This window comes from Podarcis raffonei, chromosome 6 (genome assembly GCF_027172205.1).
Source record: "Podarcis raffonei isolate rPodRaf1 chromosome 6, rPodRaf1.pri, whole genome shotgun sequence".
Taxonomy (NCBI): domain Eukaryota; kingdom Metazoa; phylum Chordata; class Lepidosauria; order Squamata; family Lacertidae; genus Podarcis; species Podarcis raffonei.
Window position 1 is genome coordinate 37957154 of NC_070607.1, and position 22864 is coordinate 37980017.

The window sequence follows — 22864 nt, forward strand, 5'->3', positions numbered from 1 at the left end:
TGCTGAAATCCAGCACAGCTTGAACTCTGCAAGTGCGGCTTTCTCCCGATTGAAATGCAGAGTGTTTGAGGACTGGGACATTCGCAGGGAAACCAAAATGCTTGTTTACAAAGCTATTGAATGACCAACCTTACTGTATGTTTGTGAAACATGGACCACTTACAAACTCCATCTCCAACTCCTCGAAAGATTCCATCAAGGGTGTCTCTGAAAATTTTTACACATCACTTGGGAAGACAGGCAAACTAATACCAGTGTACTGAAAGAAGCAAAGATCACCAGTGTTGAAGCAATGATTCTTCAACATCAACTTCGTTGGACTGGTCATGTTGTGCGGATGCCTGAATATCGTCTTCCAAAGAAACTATTCTATTCCGAACTTTAAAATGGAAAGCGTAATGCTGGTGGTCAACAAAAGAGGTTTAAAGACTGTCTCAAGGCAAATCTTTAAAAATGTAGTATAAACACTGACAACTGGGAAACACTGGCCTGTGAGCACTCCAGTTGGAGAACAGCCTTTACCAAAGGTGTCATGGGCTTTGAAGACACTTGAACTCAGGACGCAAGCGAGAAACATGCTAAGAGGAAGGCACGCTTGGCAAATCCACACTGTGATCAACTCCCACCCTGAGACCAATGTCCCCACTGTGGAAAGACGTGTGGATGCAGAATTGGCCTCCACAGTCACTTACGGACTCATTGTTAAAACCGTGTTTATGGAAGACAATCTTACTCGGCTACGAGTGATTGCAAAAGAATAATAATTCAAGACTCATCTATAGAAAGAATGTGCAAATAAAAAATAACCGTTGTTTACTGCATGCACTGACTTCGTAAGGTACAGACACAGCTAACAGTTCAAGTTCTGAGTATGAAGTGGCAGTATCAAAAGAACCTGGACATTTAATAAAACTTCTACTTTACAATACCTAGGCAAATCTTAACTGAGATTTCTATTTAATAGGAAAGTGCAAAAGCAGGTATGCAGATCCATTTTGTTTGTACTCTTTAAAAGCTTCATTCGCAAGTATTAGTTATGTTTAGGAGAGGAATTGAAAATAATTGTGTCTGAAATGGACCTCTGGCATTTCTTTGTTCAATAGAACATTTTTTCCTTTATGTACACTCTTGTGGCTTCACGGCATATGCTCAGTTAAAAATTAATCTCCCTTCTCTATCAGTTTCCCCCTCTATAACTAAGTAACAATATCCCTAATTATCATAGCCACATCCTTTATTTTATTAGAACCAGATGCTACATAATTAATTTCCAAATCTATCCAGATCTTTAGTCTATGATCTGTTAGTAGGCACTTCTTTGGCTAGAATAGAAAAGACTGCATTTATTTATGAATGAAAGCTTTTCTCAGATTTTATTCTGCCTCTGATAAAAGAGTCCCAGCTCAAAACGCACATGGGATTAACTGACGATACCTGTGGCTTTTGTTTCCCCACCTCTGGCACATTCAGAAGCATTAGAAATCTGACAATTAACACATTTAGCATTTGTTTCTTTTTCTATGAAGGGGAAAAATAATGCCTCAATGCCTTTCACTAAAAGAGTGGAATCTAACAAAAATATAGCTTGCATTGCACTGATGATAACAGGTGAATAATATGCAGTAGGATTTCTTAGTAGGATTCTATCTCAGTTTGTCTCACAGCAAATCAGTGTGTGAAGGACAGGAAAACTGAGAAATGTTTAGTATGGGAAAAGGCTTAAAGATATAATGGCTGAATTTTGAGTTATCAAGCATGGTATTCTGTTTCTACATGGATTTTTTTTTAATAAACAGTCTGCCCAATAGCAGCCTTCCCTGTACCCTCAAATGCTTTGAAGTGGTCCTCCATTGCAGTAGAATCTCATGTGGTGTGTGAGGTTGCCACCAGAAGGAAATCATGCTCTTGTTGTGTGTGTGTGTAAAAGCTGTCTGATAGCAATCTGCTCACCTTTAATCCAAAGCTCCTCCATTCTTCTCAGGGATCCCAAAAGCAAGTTTCCAACTATGGCAAGCTTGTACCTGAGTTAGTTAATTCCAACCTACTAGTATCAAGGGGGGGATTTTAGAAAAAAGGAAAGCTACCTGACAAAAAATAGAACAATATTGTTTTCTCCACCCTACTCAGGCCAGCACAAGCCGGCATTGGACAATCACTCACCCAAACCCCACCAGTTAACTCTATCAGTTAACATATACGGTAACAGTCAGATAACATTGAAAGCAATAGATTTATTTTTAAATTTAGACTTTTTATTTCATTCTTGGTGCAATAAATCCCTTGCCATATTAGAAGCATCTTTTTTCCTTACAGATGGTTTATAATTATATAATTATTTAAAGTAGTATTATTCATCTCTTCCTTCCCCCTCTTTCTTTTTACTCTATCAAGAAGTAATATTTAGTTTTACTACTAAAACTAGTAGTATATAGGTAGTATATGCTACCTATATATTATCATCATATATACTGGTATGATATTGTTATAATTATGCTTTGGTGTGCCCCACTAACCCAATAAAACTTAGGAAACTTGGGAAATCCAGAGCTAAAGCCAACCCAAACCAGCAGCCTGTTGGTTCTCAAGTCATGAAGAACATCTGTTCCCCTCAACTCAGAACAAAATAAATAGCGGAATTCACAGTGAATATTGGCATAAATAGCATCTACAGTTAGAATATACAATTGAAACTTGCCAAGGATTTTGAGAAAGTGAGGCCTGGAACAAAATACAGTGGTACCTTGGGTTAAGAACTTAATTTATTCCGAAGGTCCATACTTAACCTGAAACTGTTCTTAACCTGAAGCACCACTTTAGCTAATGGGGCCTCCCGCTGCTGCTGCGCCGTCGGAGCACAATTTCTGTTCTCATCCTGAAGCAAAGTTCTTAACCTGAAGCACTATTTCTGGGTTAGCGCAGCCTGTAACCTGAAGCGTATGTAACCCGAGGTACCACTGTATTGCAGCGTAGGAATGGGTTCTGCCCAGGGTTCCAGCCAGCCACGTCTTTTCATTCCATTCCATGCTCACACCCCCCCCTCGCCTGTTTTACCATTCCTTCATGGGAGCTGAGCATAGAATGGGGCTCATATATACAAGTTAAGGCACAGCCCATGTGTGAGTTTCCTGCGAATGATGCTGCTTGCTTAGCAAAGGCTAGCATGTAGAATTACCTGCAGTGCTGGTTTCTTGAAGCACAAGGCTGACACAAACATCATAACAATGACCTTGGGCTGTAAGTAAGAAACCTGTCAAGTTGAAGGGGGACCTATGGCAGCCTGGACAGACAAGGAGAAATATTTTATTCAACTTTTGATACCCTCTTTCTTGCGCAGTCTCACAAAAGGCTACTGTGAAATAATAATAAAAAAAATAGAATAGGGAATCCAAAGCCATCTACTTGGATAATGTGTTTAGAGATACTATTTCTCTGTATTTGTTAAGGCGCATAGTGGGAAAGAGTCAAAATTCAGCCAAGAAAACTTGCATTAGTATAACCTCAGAAGAGGTAAAGTCAATGATGTCTAGGGGATTATCTCTCTCTGTATATACAAGTGATTCTGAGAATAGCAGCTCAGAGCCCAAACATGGCAAATCCATCTGCCCAGCTCAATTCTAGCAGTTTAGCAAAGGGTTACCTGAAATAATGGATTTTTTTAAAAAATCAAGCTTGCAAGAAATACAAAAAGGTTAATTAGAGATTTTCAAGGAGGGAGGGAGGGAAACATGTGCCAACAATAAAGAAGAACAAGATGAAAAATCTTGGGAGATATGGGAAACTTATACATGCATAGAATCGTAGAGCTGCAGAGTTGGAAGGGACCACAAGGGTCATCTAGTCCAACGCCTACGACCCTGAGATTAGGAGTCTCATGCTCTACCGACTGTGCTTATATTGTAAAAAGACAAAAACCAGCTTTAAATCATGCAGAACTGAGGTTTCAGGCAAAGTCAACAAGCAATAAAAATGTATATAATGTACAGCTGAAAACAAGATTAGCAATTTGCAATATTTTAACAAAAAAATTCAGTTTATGTGATATGTTAGTGCTCCTTGTAAGCAGAGGGATGCATGGATTAGGACCCGAGAACCATGGCATGCGGAGGCAGATCCCAAAGACACCTAGGCGGAATTTCGGAAGTGAGACTACCTGAACCTATCACAGAAGAGTAAATCCAAAGGAAGCAAGTTGAACCCAGGACCAGATCAAAATCCAAAGAGGAGAGGGGAGCAGAAAAAACCACAACAACTCTTGGACTAAAAAACCCAAGAACCAGAAAAAAGAACCACCAAGGACAAAATCTAGTTGTTATTAGAGTTGGATGGGAGATTCATTTCTAAAAAGTGGAGAGGGGTGAGAGACGCATTTAAAGCTGACTCTATCAAATTCACACTTTTCAGAACAAGATGTGAACCAAGATGCAACCATCCTTCAAAATTCACACATATCCAAATTTTGCAACATAGTTCTCCAACCAAACAGTGTTTACAAAAATGCATATATTAGGAGGAAGTATACAAAAAGAAAATAGAGGATAGTAGTGCAAATAACATACAAAGATGCATTCTACCAGGGAAATTTTTTCTTGCAGAAATGTGCACATTAGCCAAAGCTGCATATTAAAATGTGTTTCCTCGCCAGGACTTTTGAAAAAAAATATACTGCAAATTGCTGCAAAATGTGTGTAACTGAATCTAAGATCGGAACAATGAAAAATGGAGAAAACGTAAATGGACAGATTCTTCCATCTGTCACTGTTACCTAGGCAAAGATCTAGGCCTGATCTTAGAAACATTGATAGTTGGGCCATGGCAGAGATAACCAATCAGCCATAGTGTGACAGGCTGGGCTGGGGGATAGAACCAGGGAAGACAGTACTATCCCCTTTTCCTTCACCCTCCAGCCTTCTCCAGCCTGCTGCCCCTTGATCTTTTGGACTACCACTTCCACTGGCAGAGGCTGATGGGAGTTGTAGTCAAAAACACCAGTTGGAGGAGGGCACCAGGTTGGGGGAGGCTGCTCTGTGCCACATCACAACCCTCCCTCATCCAGCATACATCAAATGTATTTTATCATGCTCAGTTACTAAACGACTGTGGTTTTATTCTCAGTTACTCTCTTTCAGCTTAGTCACTCCTATTCTCATTTATTATCTTCTTGCATGATTGTGGTGACTGACCTTTAGGGAATTTTGATGGGTCTCTTTTGTATGCCAGCATAGCTGTGGAATGGTTTTAATTATGGTACAATCATGATGCAACTGTGTAAGGAGCAAGCACTTCATTCAATATTTTATACAGTTCTGTGTTAATAAAAATGTGTAGTAAGAGTAGATTTGCAATTCATTAGTCTTTTCAGCTTAAACAAACGACAGAGGAAATACTGCAGTGAAAATATACTACTTATCAAAAACAGCATAAAAGGTTTTTAAAAAAAGATTAAGTGGGTTCTTCATGTTTTAAATAAAATAAATAAAAATAAACTTAGCTGAACTGCAATGTGCAATTCTCCAGTGATACATCTTGGGAGCATTTTGCTAAACGTAGTGTTCCTAGTCCTAACAAATTCAGAGATTCATAATAGGACACAATTCAGAATCTTTTAAGAGATCTCAGGTTTGAATTTTTTGAAAAAACAAACACTGGCCTTATCTCATTGCATAATTTCCCCACAGTGTGTAGGAACAGCATATCAAAACAGTGTTTGATCTTCCTCTGAATCAGGTTTATGCACAGTTCTTATGGGAATATATTCCTGAACATAAAGTCTGTGTGTGAACTGCACAGCATTTGCTCCCGAAAAATGTCTACAGAGAAGTCTAGTACTTCTTGCTGGGTTCATGTGATCATAGGTCCGCTTTAGCCTAAATGCCACAGTTTTACCAACCGAAGAGACTCAAGACAATGCAATGCTGGCACCTAAGAATAATAGTCTCCAAAGAAATTCTGTTAGAGCGAGGATTCCCATTTGTGAAACAGAACTTCCCCTCCCTCTCCTCTCCCTGTGTAGACCCTCCAAGTGTCCCTATTTTCCAGGGACGTCCCTGATTTAGAGAAGCTGTCCTGGTTTCTGATTTGATCCTGGAATGTCCCATTTTTCCTTCGAATGTCCCTATTTTCATTGGAGAAATGTTGGAGGGTATGGAGTTATCCGATCCCTGAGCCGTCTGAAGGTAATCCTGTATAGGGAAGGTTTTTTAAAAAATGTTTAATGTTTTATTACGTTTTTATATATGTTGGAAGCTTCCCAGAGTGGCTGGGGCAACCCAATAAGATGTGTGGGGTATAAATAATAAAATCATCATTATGGAATAGGACATCCCTAGTTTCATCGGATAAATGTTGGAGGATATGCCTGTGTATCCTCATAAAGTCTACTCCAGAAGGTTAGAGGACCTCCTGAACAGGTGTTTTTTAAAACTGCCAAGCGTATAAAGCTGAACACACGTAAGTTAAATGTGTGTAACTTATGAGTTACCTGTATACAGGTTTTTTCTGTTTCCAGAAAGCTTCCAAAGGATTTCAGATTGAATGCCTATGTGAAGGAACAGCATTACTGAAATCCTGAACATATCTAAGCTTATTATCTCTGCAAAATAAAAATAAAAATATGCAGTGTATTATTTGCTGCCAGAAATGCCATTTTAACTTTGCATCACTATCAGCAAAGTCCATGAAGATTACTAAAGCTAGATTTTAATTTGTTCATAAGGATTAACCACCACCACTTGTTTATGGATCACAATTACAAGGAAATCAGTTTACATCACAGAAGACTTAGAGTTAACACACACAAAAATCTGCATTCATTCTCCAGAAATAGAGTTTATAAATTAATTACTACTATGGGGTTATACTTGCAATATTGGTTTCCGTCATGTAGCAATTGTAAGATTGGATTTTGAAAATATATCAAGAAAAATTCTCAACTTTAGAGCCACCTACAGCAATTAAATATGTATTCTGCACTAATGAGCATCAGAGCTTAGACGCTGTAGTGAAAAGCTGAATGCAAGGCATGGCTTGATAAAGATGCTTTGACTATTATCCAGCAAAGTATCCCTAGGTGCTGTCTAGTACTCAGCATGTAAGTCTGACCCATTTATCCACATGCCTAAATAAGGATCTGACACTTACCTTGTACTGAATTTTAAGAGGTCACAATTTGCTCATTTTATCTGCACTCTGTGAAGCTTCAGTACTACCAACAAATTACCAATGGGAGGGTTTTGAACCTAAGCACAATGACATACCTTCCACAGAATTTATTAGCTTACTGAACTACTTACTGAACAAATATATTCTATTCTTTAAGCACACAATCTGTATAACAGTTTTGAGAACAAGGGCATTTAAAGGAAAAGCCTATGCCCCTGAACAGTCTTCCTCTCATAATTTTCCAAAATCAGAAATTATACATCATCTAAAACAGAGGTTGGGAACCTCAGGCCTGGAGACAAATACAACCTATCTGTCCCACGGGACTCACCCACAACCTTCCCTGGCCTTGCTTCACGACCTCCTTTGTGGTGGGGTTTTTTTGTGTTTGTGTCTGTTTCTTTTTGCCTGGGTGGAATGTGCCTCTTGAACTCTTAATAATGGCTCTTGCTTGTCTGGATGAGGGGAAGGGAAGGGTTTGTGTAGAAGCTACTTTACAGTACAAAGGTCAAATTTACATTCATTTCTCTGCGCACTTTTGCCTCTGATCCCACCCATCACTGGCCCCCAAAAGGCTGCCCAAAAAAGGAATATGGCCCTTAGGCTTAAAAATGTTCCCTATCCATCTTCTAAGGCAATGTAAAGTTCATTTCAAGGAGTTAATGGGTGGCAATATGCAAGGGTTATTAGGAACACATTTTCAAATATTACGTTTGTTTTAAATGTGTTTAAAAATTGTATGCTATGATTTGTGGTTTTGTGCATGCATTGGGATTTAATTGTTTCCCCTTCCAATGGCATTTTCATGGCCTCGTACGTAGAATGCCAGTCTGAAGAGTCCCTCAACATTAGTGAGTAGCTTTTCAGGGACATCAGGGAGACGGCAGTAGAAAGCAGGAAGTGAAATGCATTCGGGCAACCATGATAGACTGCACACAGTCTTTTGGTTCCCAGCATAGATCTTTGTCAGGATGCTGTCAGCAGCTCCCGCCTGGTTGCTAAGGAAAAGTTTCTTACCGTCCTTTTTTATTCCAATAAAACCCAGCCTCTTGGATAATGGTGTTGCATCAACGCCTCCAGGGAACTGGGTTAGTCCATTCTTGCCAACTCATCCAGCAGGGTTTCACTCAGCCCTGCATGGTAAATAGCCATCAAGGCTTCCTGATTCCATGCTAGCTCCTGTGACAGCAAACTGAACTCTGTACTACTCCTTTATCAAGTAATGAAAACACTGGGGCCTAATTTGAACAGTAGATTGCTTGGTATCTCATCACTGATTTCCACACTGTGGCTGCACACCAAATAATCTACCAGGAGAGCTATGGCCTGGCCAGGACACAGGCCTGTTATAGCTGCTGGTGTTGACGAGGCATGTGAGCTTCACCTGTCCTGAGCTTTCTCCAGCTGAGGAATCACACACACCCTCCCCAAGCTAACGAGCCCCATCTGGGCTATGGGTGCTTGCCTGCCTTCCCTCAGAACTGACAGTTGTAAGTTTTGGAATCCTGAGATCAGGGGTGGTATGTCCTATTTTATCACTTTATTGTCTTGCTTTGAAATCAGAATGGTTTTCTGATTCATCTGTCTGTTCGCTGTCAATTGTGCACAGTTGATATAAAGCTGAGTACAAGTGGGGTATGCAATAAAATATTGCAGTGTGGATCACTCCTGTTAAGGGTTACAGGAAGGCATGCCCCTTTTCAGGCTAATCCATTCACTGACCATTTCCATATTTTTCTCCCAGTCGAATAAACAGTTAGCATCTTGGGCCCACCAAACAAGATAAAGTTGTTTGGAGTTCAGTGTTTTTTTTGTTTTGTTTTTTAAATGTATTTCTTGGGACTCCAAGACTGCTGATATCTCCCTAGTGTGTGTGCTTAAATGGTTCCGTTTTGGTTGGATAAAGATCCACAGTTTGAAAATGAATCTCATAGCAGTTATCCTGTTCAGGCATTTTCCATACATAGAACATAGACAGAACATTTCTACTGCAAAAGGAAGCAATGAGACTGTGCCAGTTGATTTTCTTCTGACTTCTTGCAGGGCACACACAAGAGGCTGAAGGCAGGATTGGCAGCATGGTTCTTCGGCCTCCTTCTCCATGCCTGAACAATGCCTGGACAGGGCTAGTGTCAACGAGGCTTGAGACTTGTCTCAGAGGTCTATAAATGCACATTTTGTAGACAGTAGTGGTCCAAGCATTAAATTTCAAATAATTTTTTTTATAAATAGCGAGTAATTTGGAGATGAATTAAATGGATTTTGTATCAGCAGCACTTTAGCAGCATTTATTTTGAAATTTAGGAAATGAATATTATAACAGCACTCTAAGGATACTTGAATGAAAAGGCGTTGAAGACCTCTTCAAGACAAGCACTATCACATTCTATTTATTCCTGAACATCCTTCACCTACTTTTCAAACTGATTTCTTTTTGCTGAAGCCCTAAGCTTACCTTTAATTGCATCTACAATTATGCTGTGATACAACAGCTTTCAGTAGACAAATTATATAAATATGCAGCCATGCAAAATTCAGCCGCAATAGGAAAATCGAAAGCATCCATGTTTATGAGCACCCATGTTTGGAGGCATGAGCCTCTGAATGTCAAACACTGAACACAAACAATACAAACAGGTCCATTGCCTCCACTCCCTCTTTGGATACTTCCCTGCCCCTTCTGCCTTTCAGCTGTTGGAAACAGTGCAGGGTGCTGGAATTATGTATTTATTTTAGGCATTTATTTATTTATTTTTATTTAAGGCATTTATAGACAACCCTTCGCTAATATTTCTCCCATGACACTTCATAGTGCAGAACAGCAGCAAACAGCAAGGTACATGAAACAAAATAATTAAAATGTACAACAACAATTAAATGTCCATTAAAGCAGCAGAGTGGAAACTTCATTTCCGGTGTTTAAAACACAGCATACTTCCAATACTTAAAATACAAAACCATTAAAATGCCCGAGAGAACGAAAACGTCTTAACCTGACAGATTCCTAAAGGGTAGCAGAGCAAGGGAAGGTGAGGTTGTTTGCGAATGGACTTCCACAACTGGGGCACCACTGGGACACCTTCAGACCTTGCTTTGACAACATGAGATTGCTCCTAAGTTCTTAAATCAAAGCTAGCTTCGCTTTTTGTGCTTCGCTTTTTGTGCCACACTTTTAAGCAGGAAGGCATAACGTTCAGAAAAATGCTCATATTTTCGGTGTTCAGCTCCTGTCATGCTCAGTGACAGCAGAAGAATAGTGGAGAAAACTCTTTAGACCTTTTAACTGGAATAACTGTCATAGGCAGGCAAACAAATTGTATAGCACAGCTTCCAAAACCAACAGGATACTACTATCCTTGTCCCTTTGCAAAGAAACTATCCTTATAGGCTTCATGTCAACAGGATCTGGTATCTGAGCAGGAGATCCAACTTAATTCTGCCTTAGCCTGCAATCTTAAGCACATCTATACCAAGCAATAAGTCCCACTGAGTTAAAGAGAGCTGACCCAGTAAACACATCTTTAAGTCTCAAGAGAGATCAGGCATGAAAAAGAATAATTAGAATGAAGGTACAAGTAGATTTGATTGGGAGTCATATGCTGAATGAAAAACTAATAAAAAGTAAGATTAACCATATTTCATTAAACCTACTAATTTCTTAAATACTTTGAGCATAAGCAACTAATGAGAGCATATAGGCTGTTTGTAATTTGACTTAGACTATTGCTCTTCAGAACTAAGCAGCATGAAGTTTTGAATGAAGACTGTACTTTACTGGGGTGGGTAGGGAATAAAGATAAAACAACCCGTCTGGAAGTATCTTTTCTCAGCAGCTTTGCATAGATGATCAGTTTTCAGAGAAGTGGAATTGTCATTGCCCACTCTGAACGAATTCATGGTCCCTGGTCAAACCAGGTCCACAAATGATTTAAGCGCTACTAGTGAAATGTTCAAACTAGCTTCTAGCAGTGGTTTCCAAAGGGTGTGATGTGCCACACTGGTGTGACAGGAGAGGATGGCATGTGTGGTGGGAATATTCAAGGACAATCAAAGAAACATTTCAACATCTCAGTGTAGTGTAGTGTAGTATCAATTTATTATTGTTGTTATTATTTGCAGAATTTGGATAGATAAATTTTCAAGATGAGAGCAAGAGCTTCATGTGATAGGACAGCCCTAGTTGCGATCCAGAAAATGCTGTTAGAACAGAATGCTGGAGAACACTCATTCAATTTGAGCAACAGGCCCAAGCAACTCTGTCAACTCTTACAAATATGAAAGTTCAGAAAACAGAAAGGCTTATTTGTGTAGATGAGAGGAGATGAGAGTTTGTTTGTCTCAAATTAGACCTAATATATATGAGATTCCCCGGCAAAAGCAAGCTCACACCACTCATTGAGCTTGTATACATATTTAAGGTATATATATGGAAGAGTCATTTATTACTATATTTTGGGAATGATTCCTGCTCTTATGTAGCTGCATCATTTCATACTTTCTGGATGACCCACAATCGTATTATAAAGTAATTGTGTTCTGTGTTATAAATCAAGCACTGGCAAGAGTTGCTTCTTTTTGTTTTCCAATGAATTTCTTATCAATAAAAAAAAAAAGGTGTGGGGTGAGCAAATGTTTATTCTGAAAGTGTTGTCCAGAGAAAAAAGCTGGAGAAACACTGTTCTAGCAGCACCAGTAGTTTGTTTTTTGGATTTTTTTGGCCCACACAAAATGACCACTTTGTCTTGCCATAAAACTCACGACAGCAAGCAACAAAGTAAAGCAAAGCAATTATTGTTGTAGCACACCTGGATATAAATTTGAGCAGCAGAAGGAACACAGCCTAACTTAAAGGATTTTGATGCTTTGTGGAATAACTGTACAGATCTACAACGGTATTCATCCTCCTCGCACTGTATTCTCACAGCTGCCCAAACAATGATATATTGTTATATTTTAATGGGTATATGCACATATATGATTGGCACATCAACCATACCCCATAACTACTAACGTCCTGGCATATATTCCTCCAGATTTTAAAAAAGGAGAAAAAGAAAAAGGGGGTTCAAATAATAAATGCATTGCCATGAGTCCACTGCATAGCAATATAAGTAATTATTTACATTGTTAATAAAAAATGGCACATGGGGGAACCTTGGAGGGGGGAAATCTTACACAACCAGCAACATGACGGTTATTCTGTTAAAGGCAACCAACATTCCAATGAATGACAAGCGACTGTAGGCAGATCATTTCATCTGATGTTCTTCTGTCTTTTGAGGTGTTACATGACAAAGCCTGGGATGACTCAGTATTATCTATTGCTTTTTAGTTGGATGTACTATTGGCAGGATGGGCTGTTTCTGAGAGTGCAAGTGGAACCTGGCTCACAATAGTTCACACCTTCACTTGGCTTCCCTTTAGTTAGTGTGGAGATCCTAGTTCTGTGCAAAGAAAAACTTCTCAGGAAAGTGGTTTTGTTTTGCAATACGTTCAAGCATTATGGGCTGGGCAAATCTGTAGTCTGAGCCAGGGAATGACGAACTTTGGCAACATCAGTATGTGTCGCTTAGTGGATCACTTTCTCCCAAATGAACCTGCTGTATTTTAAGGTTCTCTTCAAAGGAGATCCTTTAAGATCACAATGGCTATCATCAAGCAGAGGCTCTTCTTGACTGTGACATCTGTTGGATGTCTTCCCCAGGGAAGCTCACCTCGTGTATTTTAAAACCTTATTTTGCCAGAGCTTTTAAAACCTTGGGGACGTGAATCTGGTTTTATTTTATTTTACTGCTATAATTTTTAATGTTTTGCTTCCACTGTTTCTGCCACTATTGTTGTGATTACTTGAATTTATTGTTTTAATACTTTATATTAAAACTTTTCTGCTCTTATACAGTACTTTGTTAGCTGTCCTCGGATCATTAGAGCTGAAAGACATCGTAAAAATAAAACACTGAAAGCCATGTTAGAGGCTGATGCAGCCATGAGGCTGAAATTTAATGTAAAAATCTGGATTCTTGTGATTCTACAAGCTTCACAAAACAACTTCCAAACCATTTGTTCTAGTGGGTGAGTTGGTAGAATTCTCTTATTTGCAAATACAAGTAGTACTACAGATTGTTTGGCAGATTAATAAATGTCATCATTTGTGTACATACAAATTCAGCGTTCACTAGGCTTGCAACAAATGCTAATACTATCAAAATACAGCAACCGTACTAATTAACCATCAAGCAAGACACTCAGACCCATCCAAAATGAAAGACAAAAGCACAGCATTTGTCCATTTTAAAAGATATTATGTTATGTTCCGAATGTCTGCCTCTGAAAGCAGGGACAAGGATAATGTAATTTGCAAGTACACGATTTACACATGTTTACATTCTCCTCTCACAATATAAACACATGTAAAACAAAAAAGACATTTAAGTATTTAAAATTACTGCCATCTCTTTATAAAGCAGCTGCAAACCTGCATAAGCACACTCCTGAGTAATTATCAGGAGGTTAATGGAAATGTTTCTGTGAAAGCTATTGCAGTGCTACAGCTTATGCAACATTAAAATATGCCATCAACTATAACCAAAATCCTTTAAGTAGCCAAAAGAAGCAGCAGGAAACAGTTGGGCAGTCCAGAATAAGAAATAAGTTTATTAACAAATCTATTTATCCAGTAGGTTAGGACCACATTTTAAGAACAAGAAAAGTAACTCATATCATTAAATTATTAGGTTCAGCACAGCTTCCTACCCTGGCCCATGTGTAAAGGGCAGTGCACATAAGCCTCACTGCACACAACCAGTACCTGCACCAAGTCTCTTGAACTATACCGTGGCTGTCCCAGTCATAGAACCTTATACGAGATATGGAGCTTCCATAGAAGGCTTGCCACACCCGGAAAGTGTCCAGATGTTTGGCCCTCTGTTAGCCTGCATACATAAGCTGCTCTGCTTGGATCCCACAAAGGATATGGACAGAAAAAGGGTTGTGCATGGGGGATCACAGCAACAGCAGAAAGGCAAGTATTTCACCTTTATTGAGGTTCTTCTGCTTAGGAGGCTGCACCACAGAAACTGGAGAGGAACCTGAAATGGCTTCATAGGTCTTGCAACAACACAGCAGTTGAAGGACCAAGGGTGCCAGTGCCCAACAATCTAATCATGACAACCTCTCATATCGAATGAAGATTGGTTCATAGGTAGGGAACGAGTATAAGTAATGCAAAAGGCCAATGGAAAATGGAAAATGCAACCCACTTTGCATTTGTTTGTACAAAGCCAGCAGGACAGAGGCTTTACAAACATCCTTCAGATGAGAGAGGTCCACAACTGCCATAGGGCTGCATAGAGTTCTGTAGGGCTGCTTACCGCAGAACAGCTCACACTCCCTGAAGGAAGGCCATTTCTATTCCCCATGAGATGAAATCCTCAGAAGAGTCATGTCAGAGAGTAACTGCTGCATGGGCTCATATGGAAGGAGACATCTGATGAGGTTATCAGGACTTTAGAGCCTTTAGGGCTTCAAAGTTAAGAACTAGCTCTAGGAATTATGCGCTGTGAGAGTCTTGGTCTATACTGGATAAACAGCTGGGTCAGCACATTTTGCTCTAGCTAAAGTTTCTGAACTGTCTTCAAGGGCAGTTTCACATGAAGTGTGTTACCACCGTCTCACCTAGAAACCACCAAAACTTTAATGACAGCAGCCTGGTCTCTATTTTCCAGCACCAGGCATAGCCAGTGAATCAGCAGGAACCAATCAAAAGTGCTCCTGGCACAGCTGTCACCTGGGATTCCAACAATACTGGTCAAGTAGTGTTGTTTCCCATTGACATTACAATGCAACTGTGCCTTCTTTGTGGCCAACATATATCAGATGTAATAAAAATAAGGAACACTACCAAGTGCTCTGCTACTTCTGCCAGATACAGAGAGATGAAGAGCGTACCAGCTTTATTTTTATCACTCTATCGCTGTTTAACAATCTGAAGAGAAAACAAGTGGAAATCTTTTCCCAGAATCTATCTACAGTGCTATTAAATGCCCAGCTGCCCATATATCTGCTGACGTATTTGACTGACCTCTTTCTCATCATCCTTCCAATAACCCATTTGCACTGTCTCTAAGCCGGATAGTGTCTTCAGACCAAGTGAAACAAACCATACTCCAATTGCAGCACTGGCAAACGGATAGCTAAGATATTAGGAAAGTGAACTATACAGAACTGACTCGTGCAGTTAATTTCGAACCATGAGAAAATTGAATTCTATGACATTTCTTTTTGGTATGGTAAGCCCCAAAGAAGGATACATTCCAAGATAATTTGATTTATAATAACATGCTGCCTGAAATTTACTCCCATTGCTTTTCCCTATGGAAGAGTCTATTATGAATATATTGGCTTCAATCTGTGGTCATGTGGCATCAGGCTTCCTTCTCTCAATGTACTTGTATTGGTCAATATTCAAAACAGCTGCTACAGCTGTTCGTTTGCTATAAACAAATACCAAAAAGAGAAGGAAAGCTCCTTTTTAGAAAGTTATTGTTTTAATGCATCAGTAAGCATTTTCCTAATACAAATATAAGCTATTTTAAATGATTCCCCCCCTGCACTGTAAGTAGATGAAATTATCAAAGGGAAAAGGTATATTTCATATATGTATACATACTTATATAGCACATACAATTTTTTGTCACCACCTACCCTTCATCCCGCCTTAGTTTATAAATTAGGTATCAACAAATATGTTTATAAACATGAGAAAGGGTTTTTTTATTTAAAAAAACCCACACAATCAAGTTACAACATATTTGGGAATGTTAATCAAACATATACCTAAAAATGCGGGAACTAGGTGCATATCCATGAAACATATCCAGAGTTCATGTCAGGAAGAGAAAAGCCACAGCACAGATTAATCATATCTAATCAGGTTTCTAATCCTTTATTATTTTCTATACCATGATCAATAGAACAATTTCCTACTTATTTTCTGTGATAACAAATTTCAGATCAGAGCGTCAGCTACATCACCACACAAAGGGCTGAAAAACCAAAAACTGTCAGTTTAAGAAACCTGGCTGCCAGCTAGACCTTTCTTGAAGATGCTTTGTGAGAGGGAGATTTTTGCCCTACAGTCAAATGACAGTCATGTCAAAATTCTAGCACATCACAGTCTTTTACATTGGAGTGTAAGGTTCCAAAAACAATCCATTGCAGGATAAGATTCTCAACACTGGGGCAGACTGCTTGGAAAAGATATATTCTGAAAGTCACATTTAGCAAAGCTTAACTAGAATCCTCATGAGCAACATATTCTTTGCTTTGAAAAACATGAAGTGAAGGACAGTTGCAGAAATAATGTAAATATACCCGGTACATAATTTGACTACTGCAGCAGGTACTGTAAACAGATAACAGGCTTTCTTTAAAAAAAAAAAGTGTAGAAAGCAAAGCCACAAACACCCTTTTAAATAGATATTAATATCAAGGTAGCCTTACCACGTATGTGCCACTGTAAAACGTCGCCGTTGACGGATGCTTTTATTCACCAGCAACTTTCTGAAAAAGCATGGAGAGTTCCTTGGAGAGCTGCGGGGGGAGATTTTTGGAGAGGTGGGTCTGTTCCCCGGCACTCTGGGAAGCTCGAGTTCCAAATGCATTTGTTCTTTGAAAGTCTTTATGTAAATCTCCGTCTCTGGAGCAGCAAGTTCCTTAGAAGAATCTTTTGCTGTCATAGCTTGGATGTTGTGTTAGCTTTCACCATTCAGAAAACACAACAATAGCACAGCCCAGAGACATTGCTGCAGATTCAAATGCTGATAAATCGAGAACCTCCGTGCCAGTCATTCAGCCAGCTGAGGTCTGAATGAAAAGGCTGCCTAAAGCAACAGCAGCATAATCGAAGAACAGATAAGTCAATCCCTTCAGAAGAGAGCTTGATCAGTCCTGGCTTTCCCTCTGAAAATGCGCCAGAGTGCTTTCTGTGTCAGTAGCCTCCTTGTGGATGTGGTTTGTCTGCAAGCTACATGGTGTGACACTCGCTGAATTCATTCAGCTGCAAATACCAGCTCATGAAAAATGCATAAGGACTCCCCATCAGCCCTTTCCCACATTATGTTAGGTTTAAAATACCTGATCAACACAAACTTTGCTTCCCTCCTCCCATCTCTGAAAAATGACACAGATTATTTTCCTGTTTGTTACAGGATGGCTGTTTGAAATCCAGCATGTTTTATTTTAAAGGGTTTTCATTCAGAATTCTTTGCTCACAGCTCACACGGCAGTTGCTCCACCTACAACATGCTTATTGGTTCAACTTATTTTGACAAGTGGACGCAAGTTTGCCCTTCCTTATTCTATACATAAAGGGCACTTTATCAGTCGGACTGCTTCAGAAGAGATCTTGTGCACACACCAAGAGCCTCCAGCTCATGATCTCTAAACCGAGGCAAGGCTAGAATTGACCATATTATTAGCAGAATGTAAAAATAAAGATCTTCATCCAAAGGCTCTACAGTCAATAGACGGCAAATTAAAACAAATTAAAACATTTTTTAAACCCACAATGGGGTGGGGGGAAGCAAAAGCAACTAAATAGGTAGAGTTTTGCTCAATCTTATTTTCTATAAAAGTTTAAGAGCCTCCTGGGAAGTGGCAATCACTGCTATTGTGGAAAGCAAGAGCAGTAAGGTAAGATCATGCTCACTGTTGCTTTATGGTGAAATCGCACCTGAGCCCTAAACAAAAACGAGAGTTAAATAGTCACTATGAACTGTTTAGGAAGAAGGCGCTAATGCCACTGCTTCTTAAATTACCTATTTATAGAAGTATTTAAATACTGCTCTCTCATAAAACATTGGGGCAGCATACAGAAATACAGAACGAAATAAAATCTGGCAGAGGTAAGTTGAAAAGGCTACATAGCTTTAAAAATTATTAAAGGAGAACTTCAGACAGGTGAAAGGAAAGGTGAGTGTCCGGCTGATTCTGCAGCTTCTTAAATCTGGTCTTTCTATTGCAATAGGTCCTGGTCAACCTCATTCTCTTCTTTAGACCCTTTTAGAGTTTAGACCCTTATCTATACCCATTCTATTGTACCTTTGATTCTATTAGCGAGCACAATGTTTTCTTGCAAAAGAAGCACCATAGGGCGCAGACAATGTTGGGCGGGATGCTTGCTGTTTACACAGGTTATTTCATTGTTTTGTACTTTCTATGCAGTTTGTGTTGTTCTTGCCATCAAATGCTTTCCTTGGCTGATGTGCACTTTTTAATTAAAACAACATTACAATCAGTGTTCTAATCACACTGCAGGAAGTTTCCCCTCCCCCTACACTGTGGAAGACACGTTACTGAATATTACCATATCCGTAAAGACCTGGGGTGTGTGTGTGTGTGTGTGGATGTCACACCCTATCTTTCAAACACGCCATCCGGCTGTTGGTAGTTGCCAGCTACTAGCGCAAGAAGATCTAACCTATCCATTCTGAAGGAAATCAGCCCTGAGTGCTCACTGGAAGGACAGATCCTGAAGCTGAGGCTCCAATACTTTGGCCACCTCATGAGAAGAGAAGACTCCCTGGAAAAGACCCTGATGTTGGGAAAGATGGAGGGCAGATGCAAAAGGAGACAACAGAGGACGAGATGGTTGGATAGTGTTCTCGAAGCTACTAACATGAGTTTGACCAAACTGCGGGAGGCAGTGGAAGACAGGAGTGCCTGGCGTGCTCTGGTCCATGGCCTCACAAAGATTCAGACATGACTAAACGACTAAACAACAACAAAGCAAAAACTGTATGCAGTTTTTGCTCAAACTTCACATAGCGTTATACGGACTTCACTCATTCCTGAAGCACAGCCCAGCAAAAACAAACTAGGCAGTGCTGCAAATGATGCTCCAACAGTTAGAGCCTGACAGAATATAGAGCAGCTCTCATAATCAGTCACTGGGGGGAGTGTCTTAGATGTCGGTTCGATGGTGTCAGCAACTTTTCCTCTTGCTGTTGGACTCTATGACAGGAATGGCCTCCCACACTACAATTCCCATCAACCCTGCCCATTGGCCATGTTGGCTGGGGCTGATGGGAGTTGGAGTCTAAGCGCAGATGGATGGCTACAAGTTCTCCACTCCTCTGTTCCCAAATACAGTGGTACCTCTGCTCACAACCTGGGCAGAACGCAACCCGCGTCTGCGTGGGTCACGATTCGTGATTCGCAGCTTCTGCACATGTGTGTGACATCATTTTGAGCATATGCGCATACGGCGAAACCCGGAAGTAACCTGTTCTGTTACTTCCAGGTCACCGCGGGACGCAACCTGAAAAGATTTAACCCAAAGCGTCTTTAACCTGAGGTATGACTGTACCTCCCACAAGGACAACCCAAGACAAAGATGAGTAGCACCATCTTTTTCTGTATCTGTATCTAATTCCATTCCCCTCCCCAAACATTACACTGTGTAAAAAAAAAGGAATGACATACTTTGTAATGAGAGATCCATACTTCTCAGCCTATATTATAATAATGCTACATGTCAGGGAGTGCACATTAGTAACCACAAAAATTGTAAAATAAAAATCAACTTTTTCCAGACGATTATTTAAATTTGAGTTCAATGAAGAAAATAAAAAATACGGAGGCAGCAGGAAACATGGAGAAGAAACATAAGTGTGCTTTCCTGAGCTGCCACTATTGTTGTATCTTTTCACCAGCAAAAGGTTTCTCACAGGAGGTATTTTTTGCATTATCAATGCATTTTTTACACCAATGGAAAATGAGTAGCTTTTTAGCTTGTTGAAAATGCAATATGTGGATCAATAGACAAACACTTACATTATCCTCTTCTTTCTGCCTCCACTGATAGCCAATGAAGGACAAATGCGCTAAATTTGAATAAAGCTGGAGGGGTAGTTATTTAATGTATTGTGCAATATTACACTTAGAAAGAGTAATACTAACGTTTCACACAGAATACACATCTGACAGAAGAATAGCATTTTCAAACCAAGGCAAAACCTTAGGTAAAGGTAAAGGGACCCCTGACCATTAGGTCCAGTCATGGCCGACTCTGGGATTGCGGCGCTCATCTCGCTTTATTGGCCGAGGGAGCCGGCGTACAGCTTCCAGGTCATGTGGCCAGCATGACTAAGCCTCTTCTGGCGAACCAGAGCAGCGCACGGAAACGTCATTTACCTTCCTGCCGGAGTGGTACCTACTTGCACTTTGACGTGCTTTCGAACTGCTAGGTTGGCAGGAGCTGGGGCCGAGCAACGGACGCTCACCCCATCGCGGGGATTTGAACCGCTAACCTTCTGATTAGCAAGCCCTAGGCTCTGTGGTTTAACCCACATTCTTAAGGCATGGCCAAATTGTGCATGACTGCCCTACATTCAGTCTAGACACAAAGGAACAGTGTCCCAAATTCCTCACTGCTGCCTCCAATGGGGGATTTTGCAAAGATGCCACCAATAATCACTACTAGTGGTATTTGAAATCAGATAAAATGACGACGACAGGAGATGCTCATTGCTCCCCTTCCAGCCCTTACTTAAACAATTTTATATAAAAAAAAAATCATTCCCCAAGGCTGCAGATTGATCATGCGGTGAGTCCTAGGATAGGAAGGGAGCTCCTTTCTTGGACTTGTCTCCAGGCAACTCAGCTTAAAGGGCTGAGGAGGAAGCTACCCCTCACTCTCATTCACCCACCCCAGCCAATCTGCATTCCACACACACTGACTTTCTCCCATTTATCTGAGCCAGACCAAGCAGGAAGCAGTGCTTCCTCTTTCATTTTTGATTTGCAAATAAGGGGTTAAACATGTGGCAGGGGAAAGGAGGAATTACTTATCTCAACCAACCTCCCCTTACATTTCACCTCTTCTTCCCAAACCACACATGAGAGCAGCGTTGCAAAAAAAAAAAAATTGCTTTGGGAGAATTTGGAAGATCTGCAGTAAGCGCCATGTCACAGGGTCTCAGAAGTCAGGGGAGGAAGTAGAAGAACACAACTGGGAAGCTCAGAGGGTGTAAGAAAATCAGCTGAAGAACACCATGCCCTCTCCAATGTTACTCACCACTGCTGGCAAAATAGGAAGAAGGGTAGCCCTTTTCAAAAGCTTTGGTTGGGAGGGCCAGCAGTTCACCAGTCCTACCTTAAAGTGTGGGGTGGGGAGGAGAGAGAGATTAATTGTATTTAGAGTGCTGAGGCTATAATACACACAAGACGTTCATTCCCACATATGAGCTACATCTCAGACATAGCAGAACTAGGATACCATTCCCACCAGGTTTCTGATCTATCCATTTAACTCTTATAATCAGTGTAATCTCATTTCAGGGCTGTGTTTCAATTTAGAAGCAAACACCTAATTTTGCATATCTTTCTGGCGCTTCTCTATATAGTGGTGACTGTCACGGTTTTTAGTTCCCTCAGTCGTTCAGATCATGTTGAAAAAGCTATTATATTCCCAGCTTGTTACTTTTTCAGAAATGGGCATTAAAGCTTGTATCGAGAGAAAAAACAAACACCTATGTCATAATGTGTGGGTTGAAAAGGAACAAATTAATTAGGTTTACAACTGTTAATGCTACTCAGCAGAAGGGCACCATGGTAAGGTTTTAATAATGCCACCTCCTAATTTTACTGATGAAAGAATCCATAAGGAAAAGACAACAAGTAACTAGCTCATAAGACATTTTTTTCACAATGAAAGCAGAATACAGTGGTACCTCGGGTTAAGTACTTAATTCGTTCCAGAGGTCCGTACTTAACCTGAAATTGTTCTTAACCAGAAGCACCACTTTAGCTAATGGGGCCTCCTGCTGCTGCCGTGCCGCTGGAGCACGATTTCTGTTCTCATACTGAAGCAAAGTTCTTAACCTGAAGCACTATTTCTGGGTTAGCAGAGTCTGTAACCTGAAGCATATGTAACCTGAAGCTTATGTAACCCAAGGTACCACTGTAGTTTCTCCTTGCTCAGAAACTGGAATCTGTTTTAAAATAGTACTCAGATAATGAAGGCAGGAAAATGGTACCCTCTTCGGAGATGTTTCAGGAATATGATATTCTCAAATTCCTTTATAAATAGCATGGACCACATAGATTGAAATTAAAGGGTGGATCAGGACTGGCTTATTCACTTCTCCAAATGGTACAACGCAGGTATCAGCAATTTAAAACCATAAAAATACACATGCATATTTTGTGAGGAAACATGCAGCCTGAGAAATTTTTTTTGGAGAAGATTTAATTTTGCAGATTAATGTGGAATGGAATGGAATGGAATTATAGGCAAAAGTAGGAATGCAAATCAGATTTGGACACATCCTGAATCACAAGTTGAAGTGAGATCCCTCATCAGTATTTTGGGTTTGTCAGAGGTGACGTGGGATCTCTACAAGGAAGCACAAGTAGAAACAGAAACAAGTAGAAGCAGTTTGTAGCTCCTCTGTAATCCAAAAAGAAATTATTATTATTATTATTATTATTATTATTATTATTATTATTATTAATATATACCCCACCCATCTGGCTGGGCTTCCCCAGCCACTCTGGGTGGCTTCCAACCAAATATTAAAATACAGTAATACATCAAACATCAAACATTAAAAGCTTCCCTAAACAGGGCTGCCTTCAGATGTCTTCTAAAAGTTTGGTAGTTGTTGTTCTTTTTGACATCTGGTGGGAGGGCATTCCACAGGGC

General features: G+C 40.1%; 1 protein-coding gene across 2 annotated transcripts in view; it reads right to left on the bottom strand.

The window, feature by feature from the left end:
* PDE4B (phosphodiesterase 4B) overlaps nt 1-22864 on the bottom strand; it is a 245354-nt gene that overhangs the window by 158737 nt on the left and 63753 nt on the right. Inside the window, exon 1 of one of the 2 annotated variants that reach the window (XM_053392155.1) lies at nt 16660-17327. The exons of the other annotated variant lie outside the window; for it this stretch is intronic. Coding sequence (XP_053248130.1) covers nt 16660-16895 — 236 coding nt within the window. The 5' untranslated portion in view covers nt 16896-17327. Of the gene's footprint in view, nt 1-16659; nt 17328-22864 lie in introns of those variants that run through there. 2 annotated transcript variants of the gene reach the window in all.